We start from the raw sequence: 15,006 nt of genomic DNA, 5'->3' as shown, positions 1-15,006 counted from the left end.
TGATGATATTATTTTCGAGAACAACCTTACAGTTTGATTACATCTTACAACAAAACTAGTTTCCATTAGGGAGGGAGGGGCTGGTTTAAAATGTTATGTCAGATACCTTTCTCCTATGCTATTAATAAAAAAAAATTATTGCTTTTTTGATCCACATTTTTTTTACCAATGCCGAGGGAGGGCGCCAGCTATAAGGACATTGTCAATCTTTTGGGGTTCTCCCCTTAAAATATTGATAAACATCTCAAAAAAAGTAACTAACCCCCCTTCCTTAAATAATGGCCATTATTCAAAAAGGGGCTATTATATTGTAAATCTGTAAAATGCGTTGGAAGCAGAATTTACTTCTGCGCATTTTGACACCTCATTTGATACGATAGCCCAGATAACAATAAAACACCGGTCAATTTAATGTAGTGAGGTTCAAACTTGAAAGTTGCACTTACATACAAATTTTTACAATACAAAAACACTCAGATATCATTACACAGATTTCCTTCCATTACACTGAATGCAAAATCAATAGAATTTACTGCAACTTGCAAATCTTGGGCTACATTGATTTAAATGTACGCTGTGACGTCAATATTTAGTCAATTGCTACAAATAAGGTGTCAAAATGTGCAGAAATAAATTCTGCTTCCAACGCATTTTACAGATTTGTAATACAATCACCCGTTTTGAATATTTGTCATTATTTAAGGGGGTCAGTTACTTTTTTTGAGATGTTTATTTTAACTGTAATTTTTAATCCATTTGATTTTTGTACAAGCTGAAATGGGTACAAAACAGTTTGAAATTAATTTTTTTTTATTCTATTTACAACATGTAGATCTGCTTCAAGTCCCTATAATGTTTCACAATATATTTTGACTAAAGTTCTTCAAAGAATTTTACAATACTTTTGAATTAATTTCTTCACAGCTTTTGCATAGTAACATTGATGCCATTGAGAAGAAGTTTGTCGGAGCAGTTGGCTACCTGACCATCAAATGCAAGAATTTTATGGTTATAAAACTTGACATTCCAGGGATGGAAGAATGCTTGAATATCGCTAGTTCTATTGAGCTCCTGTCTAACTTAGGTAAGATTATGCCAAGGAGAGATGGGCAAGGATGGTTATTATAGGAAAATTAATGCATAAGCTGGCAGCCACTATATCAGGGATGGCCGTCACAAAAATAACATTATGACTCTCAGATAAAAAAAAAACGACTCCCTGCACGGCACTAAATATTATGCCTGCTTTATATCTTTTTATGCTTTAAGGTGGTATTTGAGGCATTATGGAAGTGCTCTAAGCATGTTTTAAACAGACTAATTGAGTAGAGCAAAGCACACTTATCAATATGCCTTTTATTTGAAGCATATCGGACATGTCCTCTTTAGAAACAAATGTAAAACTCATTTTCGAGCAGGGTCGACATGTGACTCATTCCCCTTGATCATGTCACATATGTAATTTTTGCCAATATTTTGATAACAATCCATGCATAAATTTTCAGGGTACTTTTATTTTGCATACTTTTGCCTTGAAACTTGGTCAAAGTGTTTCTAATATTTTCTAATGTATTGTATAGTGAACCTGCCATATTTGCATAATTAATTAGCATTTATGCAAATTAGCTCATTAATTATGCAAATATGCAAATTAGAATTCAGGTTCACTATATAATTCATAAGAACATATTAGAAACACTTTGACCAAGTTTCAAGGCAAAAGTGTACAAAATAAAAGTACCCTGAATATTTTAATGCATGGATTTTTAGCAAAATATCAGCAAAAATTACATATTAATGAACCAATTATTTATTGATAAAAACAATAAGATACAAAGAAAATATAATTTATGTATTGTGGGAACCGTATGTCCAATTTGCTTTAAACAAAAGGCATATTGATCAGTGTACTTTATCTACTCAATTAATCTGTTCAACATGCTTAAAGGATAATTAATGTATAAGCTGGCAGCCACAATATCAGGGATGGCCATCACAAAAAATAAAATTATGTGACTTTAAGATCCAAAAAAGGGTTGACTATCCCTGCACTGCACAAAATATTGCACCTGCCTATCTTTTTATGCTTTAGTTACTAAAAATAGTTTTTATTTTTTTTTATAATATAGCAAAATCATTTTGCTCATTTTCATCTTCAATGCAGCAAAAAATGCCATTAAACTGTAACCACACAAATCTATGTTTATGTACATTTTGTGTCTGTTCCTATACTTGTACTTTTGTTTTTCTTAATTGTTTGTCTATTATACCTCTCTGTCTGTCTCTTTCTGTCTGTGTGTGTGTCTGTTTGTAGGTATTAGTGCTGCTGATCTCTATATTCCACGCACTGTGATACTCAAGCGCTTAGATGCTCTCATTGCATGCTTCAATATACCGATCACCTCTGACCAGCTTTTACTCAATATTGGTGAGCTAGCCGGCTGATGGTCAGATATTTTTGTGACCTCATCAAAGACATAAAAGCAGGAGAATGCAGACTCTGTCATATTTGCATGTTGCTCATGAATAAAAACATAGTTTACCCGTTGTTTATTTTGACTTCAATTTTAATTGTTTGCATGTTTAGGATGTACATGTAATGGGGTATTCAAGTTGAAATCCATACACCCCCTATGGAAGACACGACCTTAATCTTCTACACAGGGGGGTGTGAATTTCAAATGGGGTTTAGCTGAATGGGTGACTCCATTTGAAATCTACACCACCTGTGTGGGATATTAAGGTCATGTCTTCCTCAAAGGGTGTATGGATTTCAACTGGAATATACCCCATTGTATATTTCATGCGGTTGTTTGATGGCATGTAGAACTGTATTCATTTTTAAGCAATGTTGAACACTGGTGGCGCTATTTATCTCAAATATTGTTTGCATCTTTACAAGGGGTAGGCACTTGTATAATGGTATTAAAAATCATAAAAATGATGAGTAACATTTGCAAGGAAATTTTCAAACTACTTTTTATCATGAAATGAAAGGAATAACTTATATAATTGAGCTAAATTAAATTTGAAAACGTAAATAGGGCCTTCAATTTACACACAAATATACAATTTATAGAAGAAAAATAACCGCAAAAAGGCAGAAAAGGATGAAAATTTGATATAGAAAAGAAAATCTAATACAAAAAACATATGTGTATATTAATGTGATAGCTGTTGGTATTGTAAATTCTAGAATTGAAAATTATTTTATGTTTTGTTAGAAACATTTATAAATAATAAAGAATAATAAATAAATAATAAAATCACATCAAACAGCCGTGTTCAGTGTAAGAAGGGAATGTCAAATATTGCACTTTGGTACAAATAATTTGCTTTCAGAAACAAACCGAAGATCAATATGAGGTCATGTGAATGAAACTTTGTTTTATTATTAATTTTATGTTTCCCCTGTGCTCTTAAAACATTGATGTTGTGTCACCCCATTTTGTATTGGGTTTGTTTTTTTGGGTAAAAATTTTAATAAATTCTCAATTTATTTGCAGAATCTGTGACGCTGACCTATCCTTTCTTCTACTGCCCTAAATTTGAGATCCTGGAAGATGGCTGGCATGCTTTCTTAGCTGAGAATGAGTTTGCTAGACTGAACAGTGAAGACTGGAGGCTGACATTTGTGAACAAAAACTTCCAGGTAAAAATTCTTTAGGAATTCCTTGTGGTTACATCCTGGGTCCATTACTTCTCTATTTTCTTAAGGTCAGAAAGATGGTTGACAAGCTTCTGGGCATAATTTAGTGTTGGCCTTTTGTATCGCAAAAACAGACATTAATGAAAATTTATATAGCTGTTGTATTCTTTTATAATACAATTGCATAGCATTTGCCAAGATTGAGTAGTAAACTGCTATGCGATACCAACTAAATTATGCCCTGACAAGCTTACAATTCGTTAACAGCCATTGAAATAGTAGACAATACTAAAGTATATTCATAAAAAAAGTATCGCTTTGTTCAAAGTTCTTTTCCATCAACTAAGTGATATTTTGCTTGCTACAAAATGTTGCTGGCAAAATGAAATATGGGCTTTCCAGCAACAACAAAGACTTAGGCCATCTTAATTAAATCCTATGTCTCAAAGCTTGTGAGAAATTCAAAACCTAATGCGGAATGCGGTGTTTTTTACTGTTTTTTTTTAATTAAATTTTTTTTATGTGTCAGTACAGGATTTTGGACAAGCATTTTGCCCAAATAATATCCAATGTGGTAAATGTTGGAATTGCAGACAAAAAAGTCACTGCTACAAACTACTATTCTTCTCTTTTATTATTTTTGTGTCCAAAAATTGCGAAAAAATTGAAAACTTGGAATCAGATACGAATTTTACTAACGCGCGCGGCAGCTTTGAGACACAGGATTTATTTAAGATGGCCTTATCCATTTCTAGCCGTGATAAAGCCACACATCAGTGAATACTGGAGGCTGGCCTTTGTGAACAAATGCCTTATAATGGCTTTTGAAGTAGGAATGTTTTAAACACCAAATCATCAAAATGACCAATGCAGCCAGCCTTCTTACTCCCAAGCATGTGAATGAATTTGCAAGACACAGCTGTTGAAGACTAAACTAAAAATTAGTATATTTGTAACTTCTACATGTTTGCTTCAATATCTTACAGGTTTGTCCCAGTTATCCACCAGTCCTAGTGGTCCCCAAATCAGTAGATGATGAGACGGTGATAGCTGCTGCTGGGTTCCGTCATGGGGGCAGATTCCCTGTGCTCAGCTATGTGCATGCATCACAGGAGGTGAGTAACGCAGCTTTTCACAGCAAATTTTATGAAATTGATCAAAGTACTCAGGATAGGGAGCTTGTTGTTATTGATTGCTTATGGATGATAGTGGATACATTTATATTTTCTGGATGTAATATTTCAGACTATTTTAGTAAATATTTTAGTGATAAAAATAGCAAACATCACAGGATTATTTCTTGTTGATGTAATACCGTAAACACTCGACAGTTAGCATTACAATGTATGTACTTACTATCAAGTGCTTTTGAAAACATGAAATTGTACCAAAGTCCGGCGCCTTACTAACTGAGCTAATGGAGTTGAGACACAAATTTGCAGGTTTACTTGTTCTTGTATAACTATGTGTATTGATGATTTTCTCAAAACCCTTTACACTTTTGTGGATGGGGCACTTCATGTTTGCATGTTTCATAAGCACTTGATAGTAAGCACTTATGCTAACTATCGAGTTTTTACGGTATGTTAATAATACAAATGTGGCCTTCCACCACAAATGAGCTGTAATGTTGCCATTTTCACTTTCTGTTTGCAAGGTAGCAAAAAATCAGTAAAAGAGTTGGAAAATTCTTTATCTTGTATTGTTTTTTGAGAGTTTCAATGAACATACATGGGTCAGTCCATATGAAATCAAGGAGGCTCCCCACCTGACCCCCTCAGATTTGCTTGATATTTTAGTTATATATTGTACCTGTCAAAATATTATAAACCTGAAAATTTGAGGTCTGTAGCTCTTAAGAATTTTCTGTGGCAGCCATTTAAAGTTGGAGTAGGGGGGTCTAAATTTGGAGTCAAAAGTTGCCATTCAAATAAATTTCATCTTTGGGAGTCTGTGCCTTCTTTACAAAGAGAGGGAGAGGTCTGAAACCTTGTATACACACTAACTGCATGCCCAATTTGTCAAAAGTAAAAAATAAAAAATTCTATAATTGCGCGTTGTGTCACGGGGTCATTAAATATGCAAGAAAAATGTAATGTTTTGTAAACTGGCAAGTTTAGCCCCTTAAATTCACATTTTTGTCAAATTAATTACTTTTTGTTGTCACTGATGCTAAATATATGATAAATACAATACATATCAAAAAAATTGAGCTCACAATTCATTTACATTTCGAACAGCGCCCTCACGAAGATGAAATTTATTGCAAATTCAACATTTTCAGGGGGCCCAAAGTCGATGTGGTCCACCTTCAAAATTTATAAAACATCACTTTTATATGACTACTAGTCTTAAATTACAACTTAGGTAAGTCCCAGTAATTGCCTAGGTTGACTTCATATAAAACGACAAGCCCAAAGTTGACCATTTTCTTATGATTGCATGTACTGCAAATGTGCCGAATTTGGAAGGCTTAACAGTCAAATTGGCCACAATATTGAAAAAAAAATGATTAGATGCGTAGTTATTGGCCCTATTTACTATTATTTCCATTTTATTTTTAATATACAGATTTTCTGTGGCAGCCAATTAAAGTTGAAGTAGGGGAATCTAACAAAAGTTGCCCTTTGAATAAATTTCATCTTTGGGAGCCTGTACCTTCCTAATAAAATAAGAGAGAGGTCTGAAATCTTGTATACACACTAACTGCATGCCCAATTTGTCAAAAGTAAAAAATAAATAAACAAAAAATTATTAAACGCTTTGCGTCACGGGGTCATTAAATATGCAAGAAAAATGTAATGTTTTATAAACTGACAAGTTTAGTCTCCCTAAATTCACATTTTTGTGTCAGATTAGATATTTTTATTGTCACTGATGCTAAATATAGGATAAATACAATGCATATCCAAAAATGACTCAGATTTCATCCACATTTAGAACAGCGCCTCAAAGATTTAATTTCCATTTTATTTTCAATATTAGGGGGCCCAAAGTTTGACTTTTAAACCTTCCGAAATTTATAAAACATCATTTGACAGTCTTATATACAACATAAGAAATGGTAACTGTCTAGGGCTTGTCGCTTCATATAAAAGACAGTCAACCTAGACAATTTTCTGGGACTTACGTATGTACTGTAATTTAAGACTAGGAAGTTATAAAAGTCAAAATGTTTTATAAATTTTGAAGGTGACCAGATCGACTTTTAGGCCCCCTGAAATGTTGAATTTGCAATAAATTTCATCTTTGTGAGGGCGCTGTTCGAAATGTAAATGAATTGTGAGCTCAATTTTTTGGATATGTATTGTATTTATCCTATATTTAGCATCATCAGTGACAACAAAAATAATTAATTTGACAAAAATGTGAATTTAGGGGGCTAAACTTGCCAGTTTACAAAACATTACATTTTTTCTTGCATATTTAATGACCCCGTGACACAACGCAAGCAATTACAGAAATTTTTTGTTTTTTTACTTTTTTGACAAATTGGGCATGCAGTTAGTGTGTATGCAAGGTTTCAGACCTCTCTCTTTTTTGTAAAGAAGTCACAGACTCCCAAAGATGAAATTTATTTAAAGGGCAACTTTTGAGTCCAATTTTAGACCACCCTACTCCAACTTTAAATGGCTGCCACAGAAAATCCGTAAGAGCTACATACCTCAGATTTTCAAGTTTTTAATATTTTAACAGGTAAAACATATGACTAAAATATAAAACAAATCTGAGGGGGTCAGGTGGGGGGCCTCCTTGATTTCATATGGACTGACCCACATATATCTCAAAGCAAGCTTTGTCTACATTACAACCCATTCCTGGTGGATGGTCTACTTGTTGCACAAGAGATTGGATAAACTAATGGACTTGCACTGTTAATAACAAAATGACCAGAGGTAGTAATCACAGTTCTACGCCTGCACTCTTCAAGTCATTGTTCTTGATAGTAACACACTGATTCAACAAGGCAAAGAGCAAAAACTTGGAATCAGTAGAGCGGGTCTTTTACCAATTGGTTTATTCTGTCTCTCTCAAATCTTGCTCTGAAATGTTGAAGAAGTCCATCCTTGAAGGAGCATTGAACAACATGGGATGTTATAGAGGGCACGGTGGCGCAGCAGTATGAACTCTGCCTAGCAATTGGAAGATTGAGAGTTTGAGCTCGGTGATGCCATTGTGTTATGCACTTGGGCAAGGTGATTAACCTCACTTGCCTCTCTCTACCCAGGAGTGAAATGGGGAGCTGTTATGAATATTGTCCATTGAGTACTGCTCAAAAGTATGATCATGCCTTGGACATTGTATGGCAGCTGGCATATTCTAAAGATAGCAGAATAAATGTAAAGCGCTTTGATGCACCGTCCATGACAAGCGCTGTATAAAAGCCAATATTTATTCTTTTTTTTTTTATGTTGGTTTCTAAAAATTCCAAATGTATTATATGATTTTCTGTCATAAAATGTTTTTTCCAGTTAGTATTAACATTGTTCCACATAACATAATAGGAACCACATCGGATGAGAGCATTTTCGGATGCTCTTAGAGAACTCACGGATGCCCTTGAGCTGCAAATTATGGAGGCAAAACTGCGAGTGCCGGTAGGGTAGACTCTACAACTAACTCCCCTGTTATGGCAAACAGTGTATCTTTTATTGCTCTGATCATACATTTTTTCCTTCATTTATTAAATACTATCTTGAGTAAGTATCTGTAGGCCATATGTTATAACTATCAGTGGGAAGAAGAATGGGCTGTTCCATTTAAAATCACTACCCCTGTGGAAGATGTTGGAAATATATGTTGGAAATATCTTCCACTTCCATATGGAATTAGCTAGCACATTAGCCAACTCTTATATCAAACTCACCTGCCGTCTAGAGAAGATTCAGAGGGTGTATAATATTCAAATGGAACTGCCTATGTGTTCATTCCATTTGAAATTCATACTCCCCTGTAGAAGAAATTGTAAAAATCTTCCAAAGGGGTAGTGAGGATTTTAAATGGAATAGCTCAATATATCAATTAGTAAAGCTACATATCGTCAATGGGCAGGTAAAACTTCCTATGTGTCATTGGCCCCTGAACATGTTTAAAGCAAAACCTCCTATGTAACCTTTTGGCAGTTTTGCTTTAAACACGTTCAGGGGCCACAATCACAGAGGTGTTTCCTACCCAACGATGATATAACAAAGCTATGCCATGGATAGAAAGTTTGCAACAATTGCAATAACAGGGCCTCCAAGAATAACAGTGCTTTTACACTGAAGGAGCTACCCTGTATAAAGAAAGTTGAAATAATAAAAAATAATAAATAACAAACAGTTTGGGAAAGGGCATTCAGAGGTATGGAAGAAAAGAAGAAATAAATATATGCCCTGTTTTTGTCAACAAAACCAACAGTTGACCCTGAAAACATAAACCAGACCTGCTTCTTCGGGGGGGGGGGGCAGTCAGTTAAAGTAGCTATTGCTACATCCTTGATTTATTAATCTGGCCTTGTTGTGAGTTCACACAACTTATTCAAGCATTTTTTTTATAGAATCTAGCTTATGTCACAGACATTAATTTTGCCTGTCCAAAATGACAGGTGAATGGGTAGCCACCTATAACACCCTGGGTAATGGGATTCTACTTTGTACTTAAAGCATGATTTTGGAATAGGGTCACGCTGATCTAAGTGATTGCATGCAATTTATAGATTTCTCCCCATTTTTCTATATTGCCTTGCGAAGGCATCAATTGAAAGAAGTCTGTAAGATGTAATTATTTGATCATTGTTGCCACTTTATTCATTGCAGGGGCGGGAGACTATATTTAGTAAGCGTGGGTGAGCACAGTGGCAAATCTCTGTATGACCTTTAAAAGCAGTGTTGGCTATTCCAGTTGAAATCCAGACACCCCCTGTGGAAGACATGACCTTAATCTTCCACACAGGGAGTGTAACTTTCAAGTAGGGTTTACCTGAATGGGTGACTCCATTTGAAATCTACACCCCCTGTGTGGGAGATTAAGGTCATGTCTTCCAGGGGGTGTATGGATTTCAACTGGAATATCCCGATCTAAGTGTGGTTGAATACTGCATACAAAACTAGAGTATTACATGCAACATTCACTTAAATGTGGGTAGTCTGATTTTCGCCTACGTCATTCTCACAAAAAATGTAATGCTAAAATATGACAATTGTGGCTTAAAACCAGGTTGTAGGAAAAAGCACATTAAAACTTTTGCTTATTTCTGTTCTGGTATTTTGATGTAGGGGGCTTGGGATCTTTTCCTCTGCCCCTGGTTGATATGCCTCTGGTTTAGATCTTAGAAGCAAAAATGTGTATCACAAACAATGGCCTGTATGACAGTATGGCTGCTACCCTACCAGAAAGATGAGTCTATTAAATAATTTTCTGTTCATACCATCTAAAGGAAACATTGAGCGTTTAGGACAATAAAGATGTCAGCTTTAGCACCCCTGTTACACCCATGGAGGCCGCCATGGGGTGCTGACATCGCATCTGTTAGCACCCCATTACCATGGCTACACGTTCAGAATCGCATTCCCAACTGTCAATCGTCGGGGTCAATCACCTCGAGTTTATTACCCTTCTTAAACCCATTGAAAATATCAATGGGTTTAAGAAGGGGTAACAAGGCTGTCGATTGTGCCAACCACCTTTAAAACAAGTAAAATTATCAGGTGAATGAAATAAAAACAATGGATTGAAAGTATGATAGTAAGGGCTATCCAAAAGATACAACTGTTTGCCATAATGAGGGTTGTCAAATGCTATAATAAAATGGTCTGCACCAGCGTATACACTAGACTGGACAAGAAATATTCTAAACACCAAATTTATACTTTTGGAGCAGCTATGCACTAGTAATTAATGCTTTGCTTTCAGTACATGTTGATTGTTCCTTAGGACTGTTATTGAAAATTAAGCACAAAATTCATAAACTGGCCTCAAAAAGAAGCTTATAATTTTTCACAAGGTCATATCTTAAAATCCTCTCCATAAAAATGAACAAAAATTGCACACAGGATTACTTCAATACTCTACTCTAAACACTGGCCAGTAACCAAACAGTTGTCCAACTGACACAACAGCAAAATGCACTGACATGGAACACCTTTCTGGACCACATTCACAGCCAAACAGATTTATTTTGCTGGGTTCCAATTATTCGCCTGTACATGAACAAAAATTACACCCAGGATTACTTCAATACTCTACTCTAAACACATGTCACTATACCAAGCAGTTGTCCAACTGACACAACAGTAAAATGCACTGACACGGAACAGCTTCCGGGACCACATTCACAGGCGAATAATTGGAACCCAGCAAAAGAAATCTGTTGGGCTGTGAATGTGGTCCAGGAAGGTGTTCCATGTCAGTGCATTTTGCTGTTGTGTCAGTTGGACAACTGCTTGGTTACTGATATGTGCCAGAGTAGAGTATTGAAGTAATCCTGTGTGTAATTTTTGTTCATTTTTATAGACAGAATTTTAAGATATGACCTTGTGAAAAATTATAAGTTTCTTTTTGAGGCCAGTTTAGTTCTAATCCAGACAGCACTTACTGTGGACCTTTCAGAATCTTCTTAGATTTCTTTTACAGCACTGATGTTGTTGCGACGATCTTCATTTTACCACTTGTTGCTCAGCAAAGTGGTTGCCAGTTGGTTTCTTCTTCAGAAGATCATCAAATATATGACAGATCATATTGCCCCTCTTCTCTGATCAGCGATCACAGACCATGTGCTAGAAAAAGACCACATCATAGACTGAGAGGAAGCTAAGATTTTACACAAAGAGACAGACAAATATAATAAATGTTGGATCAAAGAGGCAGTGAAAATCAGGCAGTAAGGCACTATCATGAACAGAGATGAAGGGCAATATAATCTTATTCACATATTTGATGGTCTTTTGAATAAGAAACCAACATGGCAACCATAGCAGGTGATCACATCATCATTGGTGAAAGGTGAAAAACAAATCTGACTAGATTTTGAAAATGTCCACAGTAAGTGCTGTTTTAGTGGATTTGAACTTTGAATTGTGTGTATAACTTTGCTTTTAGGGTTAGAATTGGACATATATTGCAAGAATCAATCTTGATTCTGGGTTAGAATTGGTCACACAGTGCAAGAATCAATCTTGATTCTGGGTTAGAATTGGTCACACAGTGCAAGAATCAATCTTGATTCTGGGTTAGAATTGGTCACACATTGCAAGAATCAATCTTGATTCTGGGTTAGAATTGGTCACACATTGCAAGAATCAATCTTGATTCTGGGTTAGAATTGGTCACACAGTGCAAGAATCAATCTTGATTCTGGGTTAGAATTGGTCACACAGTGCAAGAATCAATCTTGATTCTGGGTTAGAATTGGTCACACAGTGCAAGAATCAATCTTGATTCTGGGTTAGAATTGGTCGCACAGTGCAAGAATCAATCTTGATTCTGGCAGGAGAAACTTGCTAGAACAATTCTGGACAATCTGCTGAGAATTAACACTTTGAACATTTGCCAGAATCCACTTTGATTTGTGGATTCTTACTGAAAATCTAACCCTACTGGCTCTATGTATGTGAATTAACAGGGAACAAAAAAAGAAACTAAAAATTGTAATAAAAATGTGCAAATTCTTCTAGTATTTCTTTCTTGGTGAAACAAATATGTCTTATGAAAGTTGAAACAAATAAATTTTGAATTAGTATTTGGTGTAGAGCATTTTATTATAGCATATACACCAGGCACAAAAAAAACTTCGTCAGTTATATTCATCCTTGCTGTTCAATAACTTGATAATTTTGGATTATTCTGAAATATACATTTTGTTAATTGGACTTTGCTTTCTCATTTGACACCCTGTTCATGAAAAACGAACAAGAATTGACCAAGATATGCGCCTCCAAAGCCTCAAACCCCAAAATCAAAAGTTTCATTTTCAACGGGAACGCATCGTTGTATTGCACCCAAGCACCACGGGCCAATCAATAAAGCACACAGTGTAACAGGCACAATTGAATCGTTAAAATTGCAACTTTTCATTTTGGGGTTTGAGAGTTTGGAGACGCATATCTTGGTCAATACTTGCTCAATGTTCACAAACAGGGTGTCAAATGAGAAAGAAAAGTCCAATTAACAAAATGTATATTTCAGAATAATCCAAAATTATCAAGTTATTGAACAGCAAGGATGAATATAACTGATGAGTTTCTTTTTGTGCCTGGTGTATACATCACTGCTTCAACACTTGCAACCAGCCAGCTCTGAATCACCATGCAGTCATCGCCTCCAACCTTATATATGCAAACTCATTTGGCTGAAATTCCATTTCCCCAAGCCAGAAGAAATACTCATGTTGACTTGCACGTTGACGGTGTCAACTTGTAACTAGGGAGAGCAGAACACTCTCTGGTAAAAAGTCAACTGTATATCACCTTGATTTTTGATGAAAATGACATCTAGCTTTTCCCATCAGTGCTACACATGTACAGTCCAACCTCTTTTATTCGGCCAAAATGGGACCAAGCTTTGGCTGGATAAGTGAACAATGTGTGATTTTCTGTATTGAATGATTGAAGTGCTCATATTGGGATAACAATAAATTTCTCAATATGGTGTAATAACATGGAAAGATACTTCAGTGTTCTAAACAACATAGATACCGTATTCCCTCTAATAAATAAATGCCAGTGGGGGCGTGACATTTTCGAAAAGGGGCGTTTATTAGAAGTGAATTTTGGATGAGAGAATCATGTTTTGGTAAACTTAAAAATTGGCAAAATAAGGTCACTTCTGGTTTAATCCCTGCTTAAGATCTGTTTTTGTCACAAGTTACTTCCTTGTACACCACTTTTTTTTAATTTGATTTGTTCGGGTTGTGACAACCCTGGATAACCCAAGAAAGCCTCTATTGAAGCTTATTTCCATTGGGGTCCATTTGAACACCGGGCCGGTTAGGAACAGTCAGGGGTTAACACCCTACTCTTTTGAAACTGGCTGCGAGATACATGTACAGGTATGGCTCTCTGCACACGGGACCGACGGCTTAACGTCCCCTCCGAAGGATTTGAGTACTTTCATGATTCATTTACCCAATTCTAAATGAACCATGGGAGAGCGGAAGTCTGAATTTAATCTACAGATGTTGCCAATTAATTTCAGACTTTTTTTTTTTCCAAGTCAATATCCCAGCAAATCGCCACCGCTGAAATCGAACCGGGACCTCATGCACTAAAGGCAAGTACCTAACCATTGCGCCACGCTCTCCTCGAAACTTCAGTGGTCATATGCACAACAACTGTCCAATTTTAAGCTTACCTACATGTACATGCTATATGGCATATCATGTAGTCTACATTTCGGTCACTTTTACTTTAAAAAATATGTGGATGCGTTTATTAGAGGGGGAGTGTTTATTGAATGTCGTAGTTGCTTCAGCATGAAATTGAAGGTGTCAATGCAACATGCTGCTTTCCCATGAAGGTCACACATAGATATCCGTTTAGATGAGGTTCGGATAAGGGAGGTAGGACTGTATATACCAGGCATAATCTATGAATAAATCATTTTCCTCTTGCACACCTCCTCACCTTCCTACCCTTATACTTACATGACAGATTGACATAAGGAGAAAGGCAACAGAAAAGGTACAGGTACTAAGGTGACACCATGATGACCCTCAGTGGGTGATTCCAGTTGAAATCCATACACCCCCTGTGGAAGACATGACCTTGATCTTATACACAGGGAGTGTGAATTTCAAGTGGGGTTACCTGAATGGTGACTCCATTTGAAATCTACAGTGCATGTGTGGGAGATTTTAAGGTCATGTCTTCCATAGGGGTGTATGATTTCAACTGGAATGGCCCAATCATCTGGGAAAGTTGAAACTAGCAGAATAAATTAATTCTGGACAAACCTAATACTTTAAAAAGCCCAGCTCATGGAGGACAAAATAGTGTAAAGTACATGTAATTCTAGATTAGTTTGCCATGCATTTGGCAAACTTCAATTCTATTTAAAGTTTTATCCCATTTCCAGTGGAACTGTAATTTGTGCACAATTTATGTTAAAATCAAAACTGAAAACTGGAAAATCATGAAATCCAGTTAGACTTTGCATAATTTTGTCCCTAAAAAAATTTGGTTTGTTTGGAATTCCAATTTTTTTTAGTGGATGAAAATTGTTGGATTTGTAATGGATAAAACAGAATGTTGAATGCTATTTCCAAAATCCTCCTTAAGGGGTGTGGTTTTCAAATGGAGTCCAATCTGGCTTCATTCTGTTAACCCCATGAGAACTACCTGCCGATTGGCCAAAAAGAAGTTTTCATTATCAATTGGACC

General features: G+C 35.9%; 1 protein-coding gene across 4 annotated transcripts in view; it reads left to right on the top strand.

Moving 5' to 3' along the window:
• The window catches only part of LOC140162891 (myotubularin-related protein 9-like), a 93,378-nt gene that overhangs the window by 51,743 nt on the left and 26,629 nt on the right, over positions 1–15,006 (top strand). For 2 of the 4 annotated variants that reach the window (XM_072186196.1, XM_072186194.1), the window contains 4 exons: positions 925–1,084; positions 3,507–3,652; positions 4,636–4,764; positions 8,155–8,247. In XM_072186196.1, the coding sequence (XP_072042297.1) occupies positions 925–1,084; positions 3,507–3,652; positions 4,636–4,764; positions 8,155–8,247 (528 nt within the window). Of the gene's footprint in view, positions 1–924; positions 1,085–3,506; positions 3,653–4,635; positions 4,765–8,154; positions 8,248–14,277; positions 14,308–15,006 lie in introns of all 4 variants that reach the window. The other 2 variants (XM_072186195.1, XM_072186197.1) reach the window with 2 other exon arrangements.

Source organism: Amphiura filiformis, chromosome 10 (genome assembly GCF_039555335.1).
Source record: "Amphiura filiformis chromosome 10, Afil_fr2py, whole genome shotgun sequence".
In the NCBI taxonomy this organism is placed as follows: domain Eukaryota; kingdom Metazoa; phylum Echinodermata; class Ophiuroidea; order Amphilepidida; family Amphiuridae; genus Amphiura; species Amphiura filiformis.
Note: the sequence above shows the minus strand (reverse complement) of the source record. Positions and strands in the feature narration are given on the sequence as shown.